Below are 24,972 nucleotides of genomic sequence, written 5' to 3' on the forward strand. Positions count from 1 at the left end.
TACCTTGCTTAGCAAAAATAATAATTATTGAAATGATCTCATGGTGTAAATATGGTAAGACATAAATACAAATTCTAAATTAGAAAACAAATACACTTCAAATATGGCTTGTAAGATCCTAAAATTCATTTCACTGCTTTCATTATCATAAAATTAAAATGCAAACTCTCCACAAATCAGCTTCTATTAAAGTCTAAATAATGAATGTATAAGAACCTAGTTGATAAAAGTCACACGGAAAACGATTATTTTCGTCAGTTGTAAATTTTATTACATTTTATAAATGCATAACAGCAATAATATAGCAATACAGGCCCCATGAAAAAAAATCTGTTTCTCATAACTCCACACATACTGTAAAGTTGAAACATCGCTCCAAAGGTTCTATTAAATACTCTTCATGTCTTATATTAGTGCATATGGTGTAATCAGTAAAACCGAGGCATACGCACTTCTACCAACTCCAAAAAAGTATCAGCCCCACCTATTTATCAGCTCCTTTCTTATTTATATCTGATGATTGAAAGTTTATGGCTTTAGACTGTTGCAATCTATGCAAATTATTCTCCTCTGGTGCTTTTCTGACAAGGTAGCCAGCTTGCAAACATTACACATTCTTTCAAGGGGTCTGGAACAGTAAAACAAGCAGAAACAAACTTCAGCAGAGGACATAATACATCATCTTAGCACTACAGGCATAAATAAATCGAACAGGAAAACAAACAAAAACTACCCTTTAATTTACATCATATCATAAATTGAAGAGTGTGCTTGTTGAAGAGAAAAGAGAACTGAAATATTCAGAGAAAAAGTCACTCTATATTATCAGGTAATTCCTCAAAACTCAGAGCAGCATTTTTATAAGAACTGTTATGTTTTTTAGAGCCTGATACATTGCAATTTGCTGGGTTTATTATTTTATTTATTATTTTGGCTCTTGCTTAAAAATATAATCAATAAATTAAATCTTTCATTGAAATCTAGTTGTTACTAAGGCTAAATTAAAATGACTTGGAACTAAATTACTAAACCCAAAATGATGTACTGTACTCAAGAATTGTGTTTTAGTTTTTGCTGCATTAATACTGCAAATGTACATTAGAGGAGATCAAACATGAGAAAGAAGCATGGAGCAAAGTCTGTAGTTTATGTAAAGCAGAAGCAGGGAGGGGCTCTGCCTTCTGTCGTCTGCTGTTCAAGGTGAATGCAGCAAGATGCTAAGGTCAGATGCTTAAAATGATCACAGATTCATGCTGTGTTCTCTAAAGTATCAATGAACACTTAAATTAATCTACCAATTAAATATGTGTGGTTCCAACCTGCAGAACCAGGTTGTCTTCGTTTTTCTATTCCATTTGCACAACAGCATGTGAATTTCATTCTTAGTCATTGTTGCTTCATATGTGGACAGTTTGATTTCATAGAGGTTTAATTTAATTGAAGTTATATTGTGTTTATTTTACGTGTTCCCTTTATTTTTCCAGCAGTGTATATTTAAGTTTAAAAGTCTTAGAATTCATAAGGAACTAAAACGGTTAATTATAGATTGCCAGAGGTATAAGTCCAAAAAAGCCTTTGGGATTCACCTATCTTCTTCATCATTAATCAGAGCATACAGAAGGTTTAAAAAACAAATGCATAAGCTAGACGTCTTTTTTCATATTGAATGTAGGAGCGAATTAAAAATGAATTGTTCTTTCGTTTTTTTTATTTTTTATGAAGCCAAGTTAAAAAAAATAAATAAATAAATTATTTTCTTTGTTGGTTTAAAATTGAAAAACAAATGAGACACATATTATTTTGTCATCCAATCTGTAGTTAAATATTTCACCGAGAAGAGTACCAGAAATGTTCATTCACTGTATCACAAGTTACAGCACACGTTTCATGGAGGAAAATGGTGATGTCTCAACGTGAACAAAAGTTGTCAACGTCTCATTTCTTCCATCCTGGGAAAGCAGGACTCTTACATACAGCAAAACATGCTTCACGTCTAATGAACCAAATTTAGGTTTTTTATTTGAAATGGCCCTGATCACTTATATTAAAAGTAACTAATGGAAATAGCTTCTGTCATCTAATTCTTCTAATAAGCCATGTAACTTGATCCTGGTTTATAACAGCTCTAATGCTGGTGTGTGACCACAGCATGCAGATCTAATATTGCTCACAGTGGTCTTCAGTGTACTCAAGGAAATGAGTATGTACATATGCCCAGACACATTGAACATTTAGAGGGAAGATTGCTCATAATTTGGGATTTCTTCAAGATACTATTCAATGTTGCACTGATATTTCTGTTTTATCTTTTTCCTCTTCTACAAGCACAGCTTACATAAACATAAAGTAAATACTTAATAGCTATTGTGTTTGTGTTGCATGTATTTTATTTCTCCAAGTGGTAACACCTTAGTAAGTATAGTCTCTGGAATCTTTTTTTTTTTTTTTTATAAACCACTATTCTATTTTTTATTTCATATATATTTTACTCCATTACATTGATAGAATATTGTATACTGTAAATACATCTTTCTATGTAAATGATTTCTTATTCAATATTACTGTGTTGAGAAGATTTTGTAACAGTATATGTTTTTTCCTTTGACATGCATTCCACTTTGAGTTAGGTAAATAAACAGGACATGTGGTAGGTGGGGCCTGGCTGGGCGTAGTCATGGTGCAGACCTGTCAGTGCAGGCAGCTTAATGAAACCAGACAAACCCAGTCAGGCTCTTGCGCTGCAGGAGGGCTGTGGAGGCCCACCTTCCAGAAGGTTACCAGGCAAACTACAAGCTGCTGACAAAAAAGAAGAGCAACACTTGGCCTTTTATTCTGAAAGGGGTAGGAGAGTGAGAACTCAGCCCCCTTTAAATGCAAGCAATGTTTGTTCAGCCTTTCGAAATATTTTTTTTTTTTGTTGTGCTAGCAAAATTCCCTGTCATCAGACATATTTTTTATTCAAAATAAGATCTCAATATACATGATTCTCTCTTTTTTGACTATGTACAGAAGTGCAAAAAAGTCAACATTTATTACCTTTATCGCCATAGTATTCCCCACCCTTAACCCTTGTTGTTTGCAGCTGGCAAAGTTAAAGGCTAGTACAGTGGATTCAGTTCCCTCGCTCGCCATGTTTACCTTCACCATGCCAACAATGCCTGTAAAAGTGATTTAATATGCAGCTTGTTTTCCAACATGGCCCAATTTCCAGGGAGAGTAGAAATAATAAAACAATAGTTACTATTCGAAATGGATAAAGTAGAAAATAAAATTTTCTCTAAACATCAACTAGACTTTTAGATAATATTTTTAAATTATAAGACTAGTTAAAAATCTAACAGTTGTTAAAATATTAGTCAGTTATTGACTGTTGTTGTCACAGTGACAACTCAGCCTGTCCGTTTCTGTTCTTTCAACACTGTTAGTCATATAAAACATCTTTGCTCAAAGAACACAGAACAACTAGAGAAATGAATCAAATGCATACAGTTCAACAATATGCATAACGTAGAAAATATCAAGCTTACAATCATTATCATACTAAGTGTAACATTACATGGAATCTCAGGAAACTCTGAATGGAGGACACACAAACAAACACACACACACAATGTCCCTAATATAGTCATTATTATAAAGATAAATATCATCAGCAAAACTAAAAATAGGAACTAATATCTAAGTATAAAAAACAAAAGAAAAACACTCCTTTCCTAAGAAAAAAGAAAGAGTTAAGAAAACACATGCAAGAATCACAAGTGACAATCACTTAGTGCCTTGTGTGTGTTGTAATATGGCGTGAATTAGGCAGCTGCATGGTTTAAAATGGCATGTTGCATTGTGCTGACCCAATGGTACATTCTAAGGCTTTGGATGAGTAATACAATCAGTTTGAATATTCTGACACTTGTTAAACCTGACCTATCCAACAATTAAATATGCCAACACAAATCACTTAAAAACATAGAAAAAGAAAATAAAAAATGGACAAACAAGTAGTTAGATCTACTCTAAAGATCCAAACCTTCTTTGAGCTGGACATCCTTTAAAAGACACTCCCTCTAGTCTACTCATAATCAACACGTATTAACACTGACACAAAAAGACTTTGGGTGACTATCTGAAAAATGGTTTTTCGGGTATCAAACAAACACTCTTAAATATGTCAGACGATATATACAAACACTCACCACTATTACTTTTCTTTGAAAACCTGCCTTAGTTTCTGCATTACCATATACAAGAAAAACAAATCAAGTTATTTGATCAAGTACACATTCATCAGAAATTGCTTTACAGATTTTCTGTTTGGCCTTACAGCAGTTATTTCATTTATTTCTATCATTCTATCAGTGATATTTTTATCAAAGAGAGAGTCTTTGGTCTCTCATTCAAACCCACATGCAACTTAAACTGTGTTGAAAAAGTATCAATACCTTGCATTATTTAATTTTGTCACTTGTAAATCACAAACTTAAAAATATATATTCCCGGAATTTTCTTATGACACACCAACGTAGAGTAACACATGAGTGTAATGTTCAATAACCCTAAAGTATGTCTTAAATTTTGAAAACTAAAAATCTGAAGTGTATATTTAGTCTTGATTGCTCTGATCTCCTTAAATGAAATCCTATTGTTTTTAAAACCCACCTGCAGGGCAAAACATGGAGTTTGGCTGAAAACAAGCATGCTTGGCATGGGGGGGATTTTTCAGCAGAAGAGAAAACCTGGCTAGAGTTTATATCAAATATTGAAGTAAACTGTAAGTAAAATAATAAAGTAAACCGTAAGAAACCCTGTTAGATGCTACAACAGACCTTCAATTAAGGGAGAGTTTTGCCTTACTGTACACCTACATTTAACTTAAATTGCTACAGCACACTTATAAGGGTTAACAAAGAATAGGCTAAGGTTACAGTCTCTATGTATGCAAAGATGATACAGAGACATACAACAAATAAGTTGCAGCTCTGATTAAAGCAAAATGTGTTTTTTCTGATTGTAGTTTGACAAAATGTGAAACGGAGTATGAATATTTTGACAACACCCTACCCATATTGGCACAGACAAATAGATCTCTGTAGATACAACTGTTGTATCTATAAACATCTGACATAAGCCAGCTATAAAATAATATAGTAAAAAAAAATTTTTCAATCAGTAGAATATTTAAGTAACTGAATCAAATAATCTGGAGTGTTATATAGAAATCATATGAAATGATTATGACATGCTGTCCCGAAACAATCTAAACATGTATGCATGTTTTAAAGGGAATTGTTAAGTTAAAATTTTTTGTAACACTGCACGAATACAGCTTCTAATTATTTTGAGATGTATGGCACTTTACAGGGATCCCTGTGGGATAAAAGACATGTGCTTAAGAGACAAAAAAGTAAGTTACAAAGGTTTAAAAGACATCTCACAGACATTCAGTTGTCTTTTAGCCTCTAACTCTGACTTTTCTTGGGTAAATTTCCTCATAACAGCTGGAAAAATAGAGCCAGAAAAAAATAACATTATGCATGCATATGTGGTTCAGTCAGATTATCTGTTCCTTTACCTTAAATTAAATGCAAGGTGCACCTCGGTGTAAACAAATGAACACATTAGAATTCAGAGACCAACAATCAATGAATAAACAGATAACATAAGTCTTTATTCTTGGTCAGCGGATGTACCTATTCAGTCCTGATGACACCTCCACAAGTTAACCTTATGTTGACATTCAAAATGTGTCTGGTGAATAAAGGTTAGTTGCCTCTGCAAACATGAGGCACGCATTTAAATGCAAATGATGCTCTTTTATCAGTTGTTGTGTGACCGTGGTGAACTTCACATGAGAACCTTTCTAATAAACTGTTCCTTCTATGTTGACATGCAGATTTACTCCAAACCAATCCAGCTCTTGTTGTATGAAGGTTCACCTTTAATCTTAGACTTCAGACCAGCTCACTCCATCTCCAGATCCATCTAGACAGATTCACAAAAATACAGCAGATTAGAAACCGTCACTATTATTATTAATGTCTATTCATTAATTAAATAAATTTTATATATGGGGCTTCATATATAAATTGAGTTTGCACACAGAAAGCTTAAAGTGAAATGTTAAAACCTAAAAAAAATATTGGGATGTATAAAAATTAATATGTGAAAGATTGCAGGAATCTGTGCATATTTTTGACGCATAATGAGAATTTATGGCAGCAACGAAAGTTTTTTCAATTGACAACAAGTATAAAATCCCTAAAATATAACTAATCAAATGACTCTTGATTTTATTTAAACTGGAAGGGCATTCAAGGTGCTGTTTTTCCATAAGTTTTAGCCTTTACGATTTAAATGGACATGCATAACTTTACAATAGTCATTTTATTAGACCCTCTACTAATAAAAAATAATTTGATGATTATACAGACACCTCATTAGTTCAGCACCCATTAGCATTTATTAGCCTTTAGACAAATTTACATGAATCTACCTCAGGTCAGAAGGTCCCACGCTGTTTTTGTAGATGTGATATCAAGCGCATTCCTGTTAAATGGATCAAATCTAGCAAACAATTGAAGTGCTATATTCAAGAAGGAGCAGAAGAGTGCTGCACTTCTGTGTTTTGACCACAGGTGGTTTTACAATTAAAAAACTCTGTCATGCCTCTTTAAAATTGGCAAATAAAACTAGGCCACATTTAGTCCCGTACATACAACACCGTAAAACACCTAACAAAATGGGGAAAGTCCCCTGGACTGGCAGGCTGCAGTAGTGGTTCCCTTTCATACATATTTAGTATTATCAATGTTAATAATTAAATAATTTTCATTTTTACTTTCAACCTCATGACTTAGTATCTCATCTTTCTTTTAAGGCCATTTTAAAACTGACGGTATCTAATTCAATCCATACACATTTTAATGGGGTAAAAGTACATGTGAACCTGGGACCAGTTCCAAACAAGCTGGGTGCATAAAAAGGAAGTGTGCTATGAGAAGATGTGTGTGTGCGCGCGGTTTTATACAGCTGAATTAATGTATGCAACATAAGTTTTGAAATCCCAGGCTACCTCTAACTTTTTGTATTAAAGCTGATTTGTTCAATTACATATAGTATATCAGGTAGTGAGGGCAGAGAAAGCCAAGCACATAGATTATGGTGAGTGAGCAAGGAGCAGGCTGAGCACCAGTGCAGAGAGTGAGCTGTGCACAAGCACAGCTGGAGGAGCTTAGTTTGTCAGAGTTTAGAACGCACCAGACCTCTATTGCATGAGCGTGTGTGAGATTGGTAACTGTCTGTTGAAGTTTGTGGTACAAAAAGAACAACATTGTAGGAGGCAGTAATACGTACTGCCCCCAAAGCTTATGTAGTACCAGACTGTCTTGGTTTACTTGTACCTCTGCTTTCCACCAGCAAAGCAATATAACAAACTTAAAACAGATTGTTGGCACATTTTTGTATCTATCTATGAAGTTTAGAATAAAGTTGCAAACACGCATGCAAAATGTTTTTGTCCATGTGGACATATATGGACAGTCAGAATTAACCTTAGTAATATAATATCATAATCTCACATGCTGCCAACAACATACTTAAAAACCTTCATTATTCTTAATAATTGACCAGCTTTTTTTTTATTTTGGGGTATTTAATTATGTTGGTCACTTTTTTGGTGAATATAAATGTAAATGTATGTCTGTTAGATGCTTCAGTAGGAAGAAGTACATACTGTATGACTGAGACTCCTACATCTGGGTCACATACTTGTGACTATTCAGATGATCTGCAGATATTATTGGAATCTGACAGAGAGGAGAGAAGAGAAGTAATGAAAAAATAACCAAAACAGGGATAAATAAACAAGAGGATTAAATAAAACAAGGACAATTCACTTTTAAAAAATGTAAAAGATATGCTCAGAGATTGTGTACTTAATCACAGTCGGAATAATTGACAAAAGATTAGAAACTACCCTTGTTTATTGTTCATGCATTATAAAGAGGCATATCAGAGTCATAATACAAAGGACAGTCAAGCCTGAGCTGAGTTACCCAGACATGAAAGAGAGCAAGAGGAGACAGGAGAGGAGCAAACCTGATTGGCTGTTGCTGTTGCAAAGGGAACACTTGTGGCAGATGTGGCGGCTGCAGACACAGTGGCTGAAGAAGCACCGTGCATCATGGGTACTTGGGGGGGAAAGATCACACAAACAGTTGAAACAGCGAAGATTTAGCCCTATTCAAACTTTGCACCATTTGCATGTCTATTTAGGGACTGCTTATAAATATGAGAGAAGTATTGTGTTTCTTTAAAATGCTGCAAGTTTGAATTCTTAAATATGCAATATGATATTTTTTCATTAGAGTAAGTGCAGCAAATGTAAGTTCTCCCAGGCTTACCTAAAAGCAACAGTCTTTCTTGCGGAATTAGTAACTTAAATAAGAGGACTCAAAGTTGTTCAGGCTCAGTGAGTTGTTTAAATTGACTTTGGAAGAAGGGGATACTCGCAAAAGCTGTTTAAAAGGATATTGCATTTTCTACCTTGGCCTTGCTTATTCATTTGAGCTTTGAGTTGTAATAGTACATGCTACATAGATTTTTAAATCACAAATTTAAGATAATGTTATTATGGTGATTGTTAATGTACTAACATACAAGGCAAGATATTACCTCTACTTCTTCTATGAATACTTACAGATCAGGCTCTGTAGGAATGAACATAGACATTTTAATTTTGTAATTTATTTATTTATTTTTTTTTTTGAAAGGGGAATCAACATTTAATGAAATAATTATCAGCTGTTGATTGTTTTACATAAAGTAGAGATTGCAAAATGTCTATAAACTTTGGATTGGTGCAAGTACTAGGTGCTCCTAAACACTTGTGATCTGTCATAACTTTTTTAATATTGTTAGTTACAGTAAGCAATACCTCAATCTGCCCTGCGTTTTTGAACAAGTGGAAGCTAAACCTCCAAATTTAAAAAGAGTCTTAGCTAGCACTTAAAATGGTTGTTGCAAAAAGGGAAGTAAAATTGTGGGAAATATTTTAGTTTCTTTGGTTAAAAATTAAAATTCTCCCATATTAAATAAAATTTACAAACTGATACTAAAATGTGCCTAAGAAGTTAGCGAACTGAAAAGGAGAATATAATAAAGAAGGGACATTTCAACTGCAACAAGCATTAGGGGATTTGCAGTTAAAAAGGGTGGACATTTCTTTTTTTAAAGATGTACTGAATATTACCATAAAGCATTTTATGTTTGTTGAACCTGCCAACAAAAAGACTATAACTTAATTTTGAGTTTTGCAAAAGCAAAGAAAGTGCTCAAATAAAAAAGTGAGTATGTGAGAGAAGAGACCATAATGGATTCAAACAAAATCAGTAAGGAAAGCTGGCACCTACCAACACTTGTTGCAGGTGTCATGCACAATATCGAGCCTGCCCATCATGCATTGCAACAGAGATTGGAGTAAATGTGGGGGACACATCAAAAAAGTGTTTTAGAATCAGACAATATGGAACTTGACCTGGATGTGAATTAATGATTCTAAGATTAGGTTAAACTGTTGTGCAAACTTTAATTGCTTCAGCCACAATACTGATTGTGAAGATTATTAACATACAAGGTAACCTAAATTCAGTGTTTAACTGCTCCATTGAAATAAAGTTAAATATTAGCGGTGGCCTCATTTTAAAATCTACCCCACAGCAACTGTTTGTGACATGAAACATTTGAATGACCTGCTTTCTGAATCCCTTAAGTGGTTTGTAGTGACTTGACAGCCCAATGGAGTGAGACATATGAGGAACTGCTGGAAATCAATGGCAAGCTATTCTTAGATTGTCAGATGAGAATACTGGCCACATTGTAAGATGACACTGCAATGCCTAAAAAGTGCACTTCAAATAAGCTGTTCACGTATGTGTCCATTATAATACTAGATATATGCATTAACAAGAGAAGTAATCCTCATTATATTAGCAGAGGATGTATCATCTAAATAAACCATAAAATCCTGTCAGTCAAATCTATAATCTACGCAGATTCTCAGAAGCAAATAATTGATTATTTATTCTACCACCAAACCTTAATTCTTGCAGTCCCGACACAGTTTCTTTCAAAGATATCCATACCCCTTGAGCTTATTCAAATTTTGTCACACTGAAACTGATCTTTCTTTAACTACAATTTTAAAAAGAAACAAAGGATTGCACAACAAAAAAACAACTATTATTTAGTAAAATTTAGGAAAATCTGTAAAGTTTGCCTTCCTTTTGTCTTCTTCTATTTTTACACGGATATCCCAAGGAATAATTCCCAAATAGTGTCTGTATTTGATCTTGCTATTGTATCTATATGACCATGTGGTAAAGGTATTGACAGGACAGAGTGTGGTAATATGCCAAAAGACTCATGGTAACCTTGAAGGAAAATCTAATCCATAGCTCAGGTGGGGAAACATGTTGACAGTAAAGTTATTATGGGTGCAATCAACAAATTTGATCTACAGTATATAATAACGTATCAAGAAGAAAGCCAACGTTAAAAGAAAGCCATAGGGAGGCGCATTTTGACCTATGCTATGTGTGATAGATAATTAAACTGTACACCTCTCTGAACACACCGTCCATCCAGTAAATTAAGATGGGGTAGCAGCATCAAGGAAAAAAAAAGGTTTGCCTTTAGCAGAACATTGACCCTAAATATACAGTCAGAGCAGCAATAAAAAGGTTCCTTCTAGTCATGACTTGAGTCTAACTGGTAATCTATCCCAAAACTAAAAAAACACGGTCCTTCTTTAAAAAATCTGATGAGCTTATGCTATATGCAAAGAAAATTTGGCAAAAATGTAAGATGTGCAAAGTTGATTAAGTCTTACACCAAAAGACTTGCTGGTATATTGCAGCAAATGATAGTATTGACTGGAAAATGTATACCACTCATATCATTTTCTTGTTTGTAAAATTCTGGTATGATTTCTATTCCAATCCACTATAAAAAAACATAACAACATTTTTTTGTCTTTTACATATAGTAAAATGTCAGAAATGCCATTGAATTGACTAAATGTGAAAAGGCTCAAGGGGTATGCACATTTAAATAAAAGCAATGTATAAAGTAAAGTTCATGCAAGGTTATTAATCAAGTCACTAACACATAAAAACACACATTCAGCCAATCTATGGTGATGCCAAAACAGAAAATGTGATTAAGCAGCCTGTATGATTACAACATCTGTATATTATAAAGGAACCAAGGTCTTACCTGACGGTATGAAGGCAGCCTGCTGCTGAAACTGCATGTTGGCCAGGGCCTGTTGATACTGGAAAACGCCAGCATTGAACATAGTGTTGGCACCGTTGGCTTTTTCAAGTGCAGGTCTCTTTGGTAAAGGAGGCAAGACAGGAGGGAGCCCCTGATGAGGGGGACAACGCCAAAAGAAAATAATGGTAAAGAAAGAAAACAAAGAATGGTGACAGTGATAGATAAGAGAAAACAGAAGAGAGAACTCCATTAGAAGTTTAAACTTCCTTTTCAACAGAGCTCCTAAAAGTAAAATAAATAAGCAGTGTCCAACAGTAAAAGGATCTGAGCAGCACAAAATGTAGAGATATTCAGCTACATCTACAAAACAGTCAATATACAAACTTATGATTAATGCTAAATAATCCTAACAGTTCATTTTAAGGATAATATAAAGCAGTTTCAGTACTTTTTTATAAACTCCATTATACTATTAGATATAGTTATTGTCATTAGTTAGTGAAAAGATATATATTTAGAAAAAGTTGAAATGAAGGTTTCATGATAATATTAATTGACATGTTAATACTGTTATGATTTCGTTTCAACATTTACTCATGCAAAAGGAAAACTAATGTCAACGTGCAATGACTACTAAGATATGAATACATTCCACAACTGTAACAAAAGATTCACCAAAAGGTGATGAACTGATACTGCAGTATGTCAACAAAAGATTGTGATGTTCTGAAACAATTACATAATTTGGAAAGTTTTCAGGTGCTGAAATTTATCAGTTCGTCACCCCTCAGTGTTCCCACAATTTCATTACTTAATCACCAATTGTATATACGTATGTTTAAAACTGTGGCTACATGCCAAGCTAAAAGGTGAAAAGTTATAGTACCAGATCAAAAGTTGCATCGAGGGGCCGCTTCAGTGATTTGACAGGCGACTGAGTCTTAATTAGCAGGCAGCGAGCACATGGTGTGGCAATGGGCCAATGGGATTCAAGCACAATAACATAAACCAGCAAGCGCAGGTGCATCATGGGAGGCAGCGGTACAGTGTGGGTTGTAAACACAAAGAAATGAAAAAAAAAACAACCAGGGAAAAAAAAAATCATTGGAATGCAATATACACCACACAAAAGACTATAGCATGCACATACTGTAGGGTTACTGAATTAACAAAGGCCCATTTACTGTTAGAAGAAAGCTGATGCTCACAAATTCAAACTACTGTTAGCAAGGTGTTCTGCTTCAGAAGTGAGGATTTTATTTGATTAATGAATGGATAAACAAGACAATCAATGAATATTAATGTAGTTTTAATCAGAACATATTTCAATGTTAATATTTTAAGTTCACTGGCTTCAGTATTAGGCTTAGAAACTAGTGTGGAAAATGCCTGGTGGTGTATTTAATTCTACTGAACAGTAAACCAAATCATTCATTCTGCCCTTATGTGTTCCTTTTACCCCCCCAAACAGCCTAAGCTGCACGAGCTTATATTAAACAATACAGTCCATCACAGGTAACTATTAGGTTAATTCAAACAATAATTCATTAATGCAGCCTTTTTTCTGCATTAAAATGTTTTGGTGTAAGATATTTCTGTTTTCTTCTTAATAATTTCTTTAGAGTAAAGAACTAAAGCTGATAGGCATGGCAATGGATTATGAGTCTGATCGGTTTTTATTTCCTTGCAACATATTTTCTGTTAAGACACACATATATTGCTGAAGCTTGAAATGTGCAATCCCATATGTCACTCCCTGCTCTGTCTGCTGCACTGGCAGTCAAGGTCTGAGCAGTTACACCTGCAGAAGCTCAAATTTCCAGGAGCTGCTGCACCTGGGAGGAGAATTATTTATTCCTGGCTTCCCCAATGGGTAACCACCAGATTCTTACCAGTAATTCGTATGAGTAGACCACCCATAAATACTTGTTTTAACCTGAACTCGACCTGTCTTGTTCCTGTTTTTCTCTCTCCTACCCTGTCCCTGTCTGATACTCGTATTGGCTTCTGATCTCTGGACAATGAAGTCTTGCCCCATGACCAAGTCTGTTTGCCTGTAGCCATCTAAACAGTTCCATCAATTGTGTATGATCCATTTCTGGACCTCTGATCTGCATCTGTCCCTTTGGAAGCTTCTGCCTGGTTAGTGTGTTTCCTGTTAAAGATTCTCTTGCCTCGATCCTGGATTCCCCACTAGTCAACTCCTTCTGGAAAACATCTGCCTCTTGGACTGCTTCTCTGTGCATGATCCTCAGAATGACTGCAACTCTGTCTCAATATTTTCACTACATGCTGCCAGAGGTGAGAGATGTGCAGTCAACAAGTCATGTGCTTGTTCTGCCCAGCCACTGAAATAGCTGAGTTCATTCTGCACAGTGAATTGAATTGTGCAGATTGTACTCACCTGGTTCAGTGGCTGAGTAGAACAAATACATGGCATAAAGATGACTTGTGGACTCCACATCTTCCACCTTTGCATGCTACGTACGTCCCTCCGTCAAGTGTCACCCGGTGGAAGTGCACCCAAGGGTTCGGGATCTAAATCATGCAAACAGAGCCACTGGGATCAATTATCAGAGCCAGGACAAGCTCCAGGCTTTTGAGAAGGATAGTACCTTTCAGTGCATCTTCAACACCATTGACTAGTTACCTGCCACTAATCCTGTTCTCCTCATTACAGTTATTCCAATTCCAGTTAGGTTTCCATTTCTGCAGCACCAATTTAACTGTGATAACACTTCTTAAGATGAATTTGGGGACTTCAGATATGTGTTTATATATAAAAAGCATATATTAAACTGTCATAATAATTTCTTGCCTGTAAGAAATATATTAAAAATGTGTGAGAAAATTAAAATATCAGATGTTTTCAGACCAGTAAACAGCTACAGTGTATCCTGTTTTTCTCTTCAGCTCAGAGGGATTTCTTCCGACTGCATGTCTGGTGAAGGAGCAGCTGAACAAGAGCAAGGCAATACTTGTAGTTCATGTGTAGGACTGTTGCTCTTGATATGCTCTTTCCAGCATCAGCCCACTAATGCTGAAGCTTCCCTAAATCCTTATATGGATTTTACTTGACAATCCTCATAAGTCTCTGCTTCTTCCTGAAGGCAGTGCATGTTTTCAACTAATCAAATTTTCTTTTGTTCAATTTTCTTTGACTGTGCTTGGGGAAAAAAAAGCAGAATGTGAATCACGAGTTTCTTAGCAGTATTTTGTCGCTGACCCTACCTGTGGGGGGTGTCAATGTCTTCTAGACATTGGTCAAGTAAGTAGCCTTCCCTCTGATTGTAAAAGTCATATTGCCATTATACAAGATTTATACATTGAAAAGATGTTAATTTTGGTTTGGATTGGGTTAAATTCATAAGTTTTCAATTTTAGGTTTGCATTACATGTAAGCCATAATAATCCAAATTACAAGATATAAATGTTTGAAAAACTTACAAAATGATCTCTGATTAAAATACATGAATGGACAAATCTAAGTATAAAAGACTGATTTTGGTGATGCTAATCCTCTTCTACGGACACCTGGGCAATGTCATCTCCAGCACTTGGCTAAGCAAAACGTTGCATCCCTGGAGATTGTGATCACTGCATTGCACAACACATTAAACTGAACAGCGGTATCCACAAAATTGTCCTCTCAGCATAAATTTAGCACAAGTTGACTATTGACTATGAACAGCAAAATACACAGCTAATGAAGCAGCGAAACAACGGCGAGCAAAAAAGGAGCAAAAGGCTCAGTCATATGCTAACACATTCATATAAGCTCACACACACCATGTACATCTGATTGCATAATTAGTTACTGTTTTACATAGTCAATGTACTGAGGATAGAAAAAATACAATACAAAGGCTTTATTTTTATATACTATAGGTAACATAATCTGTAGGATATGTATTTTTTATGCTCCAATTTTATACATTTTTCAAGGCAAATTAAAAATATTTCTTTTGGAATAACTGAACATTAAAAAAAAAAAAGATATATGGTAATAGAACTGTTTTAGATGTTTACTTGCTTTAAATATTGGACAGATAGATACATACCAAGGCTGCAGCCGCTGCAGCCTGGTTGACTTGATGTTGAGCGGCTTTAATTTTGGCCTGCAGGTGAGCTGGAGGGTGAAAGTACTTGCACTTCTCCCTCGTGCAGCGGCCCTTTATGTAGTCCATGCACACGGTGACTGTGTTGTCATTGGTGTCAATCATAGTACTATCTGCCGGATGTGCAAAGCGGCAGTCGTTCTCCCCTCGTGTACAGTTACCTCGCTGGTATTCCCGGCATACCTAGGTTAGAAATATACAGTAAGTATGTTGAAACCTCCGTCCATAAAAGAAAATACACATCAAAGAAAATTATAAAGTTGCCAAAAAATTGATTGACTTTGAACTTTTTTTCTGTTGTTTTTATATCATAATTGCTAACTACAGAGTATTTTATTTGCAGTGACAGGAAAAAGTTTTCACAGTTTTTTTACAATAAAAAATCTGAACAACTATAAATATTTGTCCCACTTAAGTCAAGGTCTAGTAGAGCCTCCTCTCAGCTACAATACAAGCAGCAAGTCTGTAGTGGTATGTCTCCTTTAGCATTGTAGTCTAACAATCTGATTTAAGTGCGGATTTTAAGGGGTTTTTGTAAAACATTGCTATGGTTTCATCTAAACAATTTCATCAAACCTCTTGCTGTATGTTTACAGTTTTGTCCTCCTGGAAGGTCAACATCAGTCTCAAGTCTTTTGCAACCTCATACAGGTTGTCTTCAGGAATTTTCCAATATTTAACTCCAACATCTTTCAATTAACTTTGATCAGCTTCCCATGAATGCATTAAATATAACATAATTTTGCATGTAGAGCAGAGAGAAACATTTTAATCTACTTTTAATGGAGGACTATTTACCACATATATTTTTTTTTTTTGCAAACTGCCTATTTTAATCTCTTCTTTTTCTCTTTGTATTTGTTTCCTAAAGGCCATAGAGTGCACAACTGTTCTGGCAATTTATCTCTCTCCCATCAAAATTGGTAATTTCTGCAGCTATTTTAAAATAACTTTTGGCATCTTTTTGCCTTTGTAGGTATTGCTGACCTGCAAATGTATGTGTAAGGCCATTTCGTGGTGGCAGTGCAGCTTTATCATATTTTTTTCATTTTCAAATCAAAATTTAAATTGTGCGAGGAGATTGTCTAAGAGTGTTTTTGTGAAATCCAACCCTTACTTTAAACTCCTTGCAACTTTATTTCTGACTTGTCTATTATGTTGTTGGAATTAATAATGCTGATTGTTATGTAAAGTTCTCTAACTCAATTTGTAGACCTTTGCAACGCAGCCATTGCTATACAGGTTTCCAACTGCATACAGCCAAGACATGTATTTAGATCTGTAATTTTAGAAGGAGCTAATATAATTGCCTGATTAGGTTTGTTAAAAAAGCAAACAACATTTAGTCTGACATACCAAAATATAGATACAACTTTTTGATAAGAGTAAACATGAAAAAGTTTAATTGGTATGATTATTTTTGCTGTACACTGTACAGTACATTTAATTAAGGACTCAGTTTGTTATTTGTCATTTCAAAGCTCGAAAACCCAAAAAACTATACAGATCTACCCAATCTATCTAACCAGTTTGATTCATAAGCTGATCATTCTTTGAAGAACGTTTGCAAATTCTCTAGTCCAGTTTTTTTCAACCCCGGTCCTCAAGGCACCCTGCTCTGCATGTTTTGGATGTTTCTGAGCTTCAGCACACCTGATTCAGATGATTGCAGTTCAGCAAAGCCTGATAATCTGCTATCAATTGATAACAGGTGTGGGAAAGCTGGGAAACATCTAAAACATGCAGGGCAGTGTACCTTGAGGACCAGGGTTGAAAAACACTGCTCTAGTCCCACAACTTGCATTCATTGTTTAAATGAGCATTTTTTTTGTGTGTGCTGTCCCAAAGGTGGACAGAAGGGGGCAGCATTTCCATAATCTGTCACAAAACTAAGGAGAGACATAATTGCTTCTGTATGAAATTTACAGCTTAAGTGAGGCCCATGGGAAATACAAGGCTGGTTACCCTCAGGGGAGGTTTTAACTGACGCAATCCTCTGAATACACTTAATGAATAACACAGAGAGATAGACATAAGCTGTGTACACCTGAATAAACTTTTTGTTGTAACTGAAAATAAATCCTAACCCTAAAAAAGCAATAACCTCCTATCTCTGGCCAGCTGTGTCTCTGAACAGCAATTTAAATGTTAACTCTGACCGAATCCATATTTTCACAGAATGCATTTTTCATGACCTGAATTTACCTTAGATGCATTAACAGAAGGCCATTTTACAAGTAATCAGTACTGCCTGACACAAAGGAAGGATACTGCATATTACATACATCTTATTTATTTCCTATTTTTTGCTAGACCTGCTTGAGTTTTTTTTTTTTTTTTAAGATTGATTGCATTGTCAGGTAGACGTTGGTGGAACAAGCAAGAGGAAGAAAAGATGTTAGCAGGGCTAATGAATAAGGAGAAGTCAACTGACAGATGAAGACTTCTGAGACAGAGGTGCTGCATAAAAAATAGATTTTAAGAGAAGAATAAATGATACATACATTTTTGGTGTTCAGGGGCAGCAGGTGTGAACCGATTAGGTTCTAATTACAGTTATGCAGTACCGGGAGAGAAATCAGTAAAACTAATTCACTTGACAAACACACACAGGCCCTCCTACTGTATTCATATTTATGCCCACAGGATAACTGTCCCTATGGAACATCTGCATAACCAGGGCTGCAAGTAAGGAACAAATGATTTAATATATGGATAAGAAGAGAGATGGCAAATACATATTTTTTCAGCAAAACAGTCTACAAGACTGTCTTCCTAAAATAGATAAATAGTCAGTAACAATATCTTATGAACTGTCTGGTAAAAGTATATTTTAATATTATTCCAGCAAGCATTATTTTTCATGAAACACAATACATACTAAAATATGTTAGGCAAGTCTGTTTTTAGAATTTATTTAAGAAATCATGATCGAAATTACAAAAACAGGCAGGTTTTTAAATCAGAACATAAAGCGATTTGAACAATTAACTTACGGTACTACTTCTTACTTTAACTCAATACTTAGCAGCTGTACACTTCAACACACTGTACTGGGTTTATTGTGATAGTTAAGAGGAATTAACATAACTACAGTATGAAATAAAAGGTTGGACATGTTTTTTTTTTCTATTTCCTGACTTGGCAAACAAACATATCCTCATACAGTTGATCAATTCTGCAACCACCGTGTGTCTTTTTGAGGAAGATTTGTTAAGAAGTCAGTTCCCTGCTTCATACAGCAATGTCATTAAGATCCAAAAAGTACAGTTTCCTTGTGATACTGCCTAAACAGGAACAAGTATTCATCCCCATTTTAAATAAAGACACATATGCACCTTCTCTGGTGACAACTCTTGCTCACATTTAAGTCTAATCACTCTTTTGTCTACGAATTCCAATCTGATCCATTTCCCTTTTTGCTGTTATCTTTGACTGTGACTGCCTCAAACCCTCCTCTGATGAGCACAACAGGTCTACGAATTGATTTCCAATCGCCTGCTCCATTTCTCTCTCCCATCATTGACCCATTGCCTCGCTCCGCATGTCGTCCGCTCGTTCACCACATCCAGTGACTTACCCCCATTAATTACCCTGCTACCAAGCATTACAACTCAGATGCAAGCTTCCCTGTGTTCTCACATGCCTCCTGCCTGCCTCCAATGATTTCTCCATTATTCCGCTGCAAGTGTTTCCCGAGTGCAGCTACATAATGGATGAGATTGACTTACTGTCCAATTAGTAAGCGAGGGGAGGAGTGCTCATCAGGTTTCAAATGAGTAATTGTTTTCATAGAAGAAAGGAAGCTTTTTTAATACAGAAACACACTTTCTGTGCAGAACTACTTGCTGTTTTGCCAAACGATGTTGTCTGCTGCCTGTTAATTGAAACTACAAGCCTAATGTTTATTGAGAGATAATCTCATTAGTGTCTTTTTCCCTCTGCTTAATCTTTGGCAAAAACTGAGTTATGGTAATAATGTGTAGTTACTGTGACAAAAACAATGTGCAAGATACATAATTAAAGTCTACAAACAAAATTTGTTGAGGCAAGACTTTTCAACTCCTGAGTTTATTATTCAAATAGGCATCAGTCTACATTTCAAAGCCTAGTCTGTGTGCACAGTTTGAAAAAATATCTCTTGAAGTTGTGCTGGTTTGGAAAACGGCTTTTGGAAATTACAAAAAAAAAAAACATTTTTATGTTTCTATAGTTTCTTACTTTTTAATGATTTATTCAATGTTTTATTTATTTTCTGTGTAAATTTATTTCTCACCTCCAGTCTGTCTGTCCTCATAAGCTTCTGCGCAGCAGCGGCGGCAGCAGCGGCAGGTACTGGGATGCTGGGGTTGCTGGTGACCAGTACAGGTGCACTTGGCAAGATGTCAGCGGGCATCAAGCTTGGTGACACAGGGCCAAGGTAAGGGTTAAATGCAGCGGCTGCTGCTGCAGCAGCATTGGCATTCGTTGCAAGGCTGGGCGTGACTGAAAACATGGGCTGCAGAGCAAAAGAAGGAATTGGATTAAATTAAGCAAAATCAACCAGAAACAACCCACTCAAGTTACACAGGAACTTACCAATGTATTCAGAGACCGTGAAGGTTTACTTAGACATGTTTATACATTTTATATAGATTTATTTAATATCATACATAAAGCAGTACATAACTATAAGTGCATGAAAAGGAATACATATTTTCAGTTTTCCGATTCTAATATTGCTTCCCAATATGTGTGGTGGTGCGTTCTCCCGGATGTTGTTCTTGCCCCTCCCCATTTACCGAGTATGCATCAGAGCAGACTTGTCCGTCCTTGAGATTGACAGCTGTCCCAGCATGCACTGCAGCAGCAGCAGCTTCCAATGAAGCCCTCACAGAGGTCAGGGTATTAAGATAAAAAGTTATCTTTTCTGTTGCCGTTGTTCAGTAAAAGTACATTTAAAAAGATAATTTGAGGCAAGAACATTATACTTTTAAGCGTCACTATATAGCCAATTTACCAATTTAATGCGTAGTAAAAAAAACAACACAGGTTGGAGGACCGCGGCAATCAGAGAACCTCTGAGGGTAACGGCAGCCATGTCTAATCCTAGCAGCAGCCCTCTCTCGGCATAGCCGTGTGTGAAGGACCTATGGCTCTGATGGTGAGTTTTTTGTTTTATTTGGCAAAATGTTCATTTGATTTGTGTTTATCTGACTGTGTTAACTATTATTCCCCCAATGAATGAAAAAGTAAGAATTTGTTATTATGTAGAGACTATTAATAACAGGAGGTGAAATGCAGCTTCAGACTAGCCGATGGTGTGGTGACGTCATCAGTACGCTTCTGTTCCAATTGACCCATATTTATGCTGCATACTCCCGTTCCCCCCCAAGTCCACACTTTTCTTTGTTCTTCTCAAGAAGATAATTGTCAAGGACATGAGTCCGTACTCACGTTCTTGTGAATTGAGAAACGACCTAAATCTTAAAGGTTTGATGTGCAATGTATTTCAGCCTCCTTTCTCTGTTGGCTCAAAATATAACCAAACACTATTACTTGCCCACAAGAGTGTCTGCAAATATTAATGTTGGAATAAATCCAGATCTTTTTAGAACATCAGTAAACAAAAGGATTATGGAGACCAAGGAATAAAGCACGCTGGTCAGGGAGAAAGTTGGGAGGTTAAAAACATGCATCAATTCTACAACACCTTCATGGACCACTGTTCAGTCATCATCTGAAAATGGAACAAAATGAAATAATTTCAAACCTATGAGGGTGGAGCCATCCACATTAACTGACATACAGTATCGAGCAAAGAGAGCATTACCCGGGGAAGCAACCAAGAGGCCAATGGTATCCCTGGAGAAGCTGCATACTACTGTAGGTGGAAGAATCTGTTGCTATGAGAATGTTTTATTAAAATGGAAAATTGAAAGCCATGGATAAAAAAGCCAACATGGCAGAGGGCTAGTTAGTCTTTCATTTGTATTGGTCAAGGGACAAAATCTGCTAGACCCTTGCCTGTTTACATGTTAAAGTTAATAAATGTGGTACCCATCAATTAAATAAAAGAAAAACCCACATCATTACAGAAATTACTTGAAACTGACAAAACCATTATTAAATAAAAATCAATGAGTAATGAATATATGAAAGTAAGAGATTACTTCTCTTCCACCCTTCAGCAGAATGATTTTAAAAATAAACTCATATCACAGGCCTGGACAAAATGAGGAGACCCGCTAGATTATATTTTGTTGCACAACCTTTAGAAGGAATCACTGCAATCAAATGATTCCTGTAACTGTCAATGAGACCTCTCCTCTCTCTCAGCAGGTATTGTATTTTAGTCCACTCCTGATGTTTGTTGGTTTTTGGTTTTCAGCCGTTTTGCTGGGAGATTTTGCAAATTTTCAGTCTGTTAATGTGCAAAAGTCATAGATATACCCCAAACTACTTGCAGCTGTAATCTGTTTTTTTTTTCTTTCTTTCTAAAAATAGTAAAAACAGTAACTCGAAGGAGAAAAGGGGTGGTTCCTCACAGCATTTACTCATGAGTTGAAAAACTCCACAATATTTAAAATGTTTTAGTTTCTTTCCACTTACCAACTACTAGTTTGTGCTTCGCTTATGAAAAATCGGGATAAATATATACAGACTTCTGTTGTTGTAATGGCCATGTAAAGATTTGTAAATTATTATTGTGTCCAGCCATGTAATAATAAAAGGTGTAAATTGCACACAGATAAAAAAAATGGAAAATTTTATATACAGCAGTAACCCATTTTCAAGGCAGCTTTTAAACTGCCTGTACTTCTATAATGCTTTAAGTTCAAGGTCCCCAAAGAGCTTTGCAATACATTGAGTCATTCAAACTCATAGTGGTAAGCTACAGCTGCCAGGGGAGACTGACAGAAATAAGGCTGCTTAACCAGCACCACCATGCCTCTGACTGCCAACTGCAGGTAAGAGAGGTGAAGTACAGTACTTTGCCCAAGCACACAGCAACAGACAAAGTGTTGGCTTGAACCTACTACCTGCCAGTTACAAGACAGACCCCTATCCAGTGGTGGCTGGCCCATAGGGGGCCCTCCCTAGACATGAAAGGGAAAAGTCATAAATAATATATATATAGATTTTAAAAGTATTATCAATGTAAATTTTACTTAATAGTATGCAGCTACATGTAAAATGAATTATTAAAACAGCACCCTTACCAATTGAGTCTCATTCAACAGTGCATTTCCACCAACGTATCATTTTTCTTCTTGGGCGCTAATTCAAAGCGGCAATCAGCATTGCCAAAATTAACGGCTTTGGGCCTCATTTAATTTTCGCCCCTGCCACAGTGATATAGGTGATGTAGCTAGTAGTCAGTCAGGCAGTGAGGTACAGATTATGGCGATGATGACAGCTGAACTTGAAGAGCAGCTTTCACACAATTCAGTGAGATCTTTACTGAATTACCCTTTTGTGAGAAGGACGATGGTGGAAAAAATTAATGTAAAGGAACTGGGACCTGACAAGCCCAAAATAAATTTAATGCAGCAAACCAAGGAAAAAGCTAAATCATACAACTTGACTTTTAGAAGGAGTTGGTTCCAGTGTAAGTCGTGGCTGACAGCCTCTGGGACAGCTAATGCACTTTTTTGTTTTCCCTGCATTCTTTTTAAAAGTGACCGGAGGGATTTGACATGGACACAGTCTGGACAGACAGACTTAAAACACCTCTCCGACAGGTAGGACTGATTCAAAGCACTTTTTAGAAAAGGCAAAGAAGAATGAACAATCTGGGATTCACATGGAAAATAATATAATATAGTGTACTTTTTCTAGATGTTTGTTAATTTACAACCAAAAATAAACTCTTAAATATACACATTCTCAGAAAAAAAATAGTTTTTATATATTAAGAAAAAGTATAAAGCTGACTAATAGCTTCTCCATGATTAAACTGGCACATTATGTTTTTTAGGTCTGTGACATTATATTGGATCATGCAAAACACAGATTTACCTTCACAAAGCCTCAGAAGGGCAACATTTATGTACAAAAAGAAAACCTGTACATAAAAATCATGTTTTATTTTTTATAAAGTGTTTTATAATGTTTATTGTTGTTTGCATTCAAATTAGTATACTTGTGTAATAACTATGTACACGTTTGATTAGTTTTTGGTATACGTATTTTTAATTTATAGCCCCCCCTGGAGAAAATAAACCCCTGAGCAGCCACTGCCTCTATCTCTTGTGCCACCATTGCCTTCAAGGTGGGAGGAGTTCCCTACAGCTGAAAAAATTTGTAATGCCATCAAGGCAGGTTAAAGAGTGTATCTTCAATGAACTTTGTACCTAATATAAGTCCAATCTGGTGTTCGCATATATAGCGGCCATACCCCAAAAAGAAGATACAATTTCCTCAATTGGTCCAAGACGTTTTTTTGTTTTTTTTCCCTGAAGAAGATGGTAGTGAAACTAAACAAATGACTTGGCGTGTTGGTTTAATAATTCTTTCCTCATAATGGTTCATGTAATTAGTTAAGTATGTGAAGATAGAATAGGGTTATTATAGAACTAATTTGGTACATTGTGCTACACCATTGCGTCTAAGGTCACAAGAATGTGTCATAATCAGCTAGAGTCACAAATAAGGTATATACTTACAGTATACAGTAATAGTCCCTGTAGGTGACTGCTATATCCTAGAAGCTAGTGCTAGAGCTTATAACTTTACCAATGCTAGGACTGTATGCATCATCTGCTCTGCCATGTTCGCTAAACATGTAATGCTTATGCCGCAATTAAGCATAGCATGCTGCTAGCATTTATTTTTGCACTAATGGCACCTAAAGTGTAAAGTTACCCATGTAAAAAGATGATTCCACCCCTGACAAATTAAAAAAAGTTTAACCAAAGTGGTGGGTGCCCAGAGACCCTAAGGCACATTAGCTGAGAGGCTTAAACAGGGGTGCGGTCAGGACATGGCCGCTAGCTTAAAGAGAGTCAGCAGAGGGACACTAGTAGCTATGCCACTGATGGATCTTTTCAGGTGGATTCTTTCATCCCCTTGACACAAGATGTTGAAGGAGTTTTTTTTTAAACCCAGTGGGCCAGAACCATATCGGTTTCATCTCTCTGCTCCAGCACACTGCCCAAAGCCAATGACGCCAAAGAATGATTTACTATGGAATAGGGTTGCCAACTCCCTGAAAAGAAAGAAAGGGACACCTCATGTGCGTGCCAGGTGACCCGATTACCTGTACCCCTCCTGGCAAAAAAATTTTTTATAGCCCCCCTTTGTGAGTGAAATGATTTTCTTAACTATTTGCCTAAAAACTGTATTGAATTAGATGCATATTTGTGACATAAAAACATGGAAAACAAATAATTATCCAGCAAGTCACTTTAATACAAAATAACAAACTTTGCTGAGTTAAATAAGTATCTTAAACATAAGTCTGTCCTGCTTAACTTCAAACTGTAAAAATGAATTTAAGACAATAAATAAATATTGCACATAGAATCTTAGCTCGGTCATTCTCAACTATCTGAGGTGTCTTCCATTTTGACCTTGGGACTTCCAGCCCATATTCTCATGGCAG

General features: G+C 35.9%; 1 protein-coding gene across 7 annotated transcripts in view; it reads right to left on the reverse strand.

Annotated features, from left to right (window-relative positions):
* Window positions 1-1,457: 1,457 nt before the first annotated feature.
* mbnl1 (muscleblind like splicing regulator 1) overlaps window positions 1,458-24,972 on the reverse strand; it is a 96,654-nt gene continuing 73,139 nt past the window's right edge. For 2 of the 7 annotated variants that reach the window (XM_015370285.1, XM_015370284.1), the window contains exons 4-11: window positions 19,663-19,884; window positions 15,330-15,569; window positions 12,155-12,208; window positions 11,269-11,419; window positions 9,405-9,440; window positions 8,092-8,183; window positions 7,727-7,799; window positions 1,458-5,976 (exon numbers count right to left, since the gene is read on the reverse strand). In XM_015370285.1, coding sequence (XP_015225771.1) covers window positions 7,743-7,799; window positions 8,092-8,183; window positions 9,405-9,440; window positions 11,269-11,419; window positions 12,155-12,208; window positions 15,330-15,569; window positions 19,663-19,884 — 852 coding nt within the window. In that variant the 3' untranslated portion in view covers window positions 1,458-5,976; window positions 7,727-7,742. The remainder of the gene's footprint in view (window positions 5,977-7,726; window positions 7,800-8,091; window positions 8,184-9,404; window positions 9,441-11,268; window positions 11,420-12,154; window positions 12,209-15,329; window positions 15,570-19,662; window positions 19,885-24,972) is intronic. The other 5 variants (XM_015370288.1, XM_015370287.1, XM_015370286.1 and 2 more) reach the window with 5 other exon arrangements.

Source organism: Cyprinodon variegatus, unplaced genomic scaffold (assembly GCF_000732505.1).
Source record: "Cyprinodon variegatus isolate N-32 unplaced genomic scaffold, C_variegatus-1.0 Scaffold44, whole genome shotgun sequence".
NCBI classification, from domain to species: domain Eukaryota; kingdom Metazoa; phylum Chordata; class Actinopteri; order Cyprinodontiformes; family Cyprinodontidae; genus Cyprinodon; species Cyprinodon variegatus.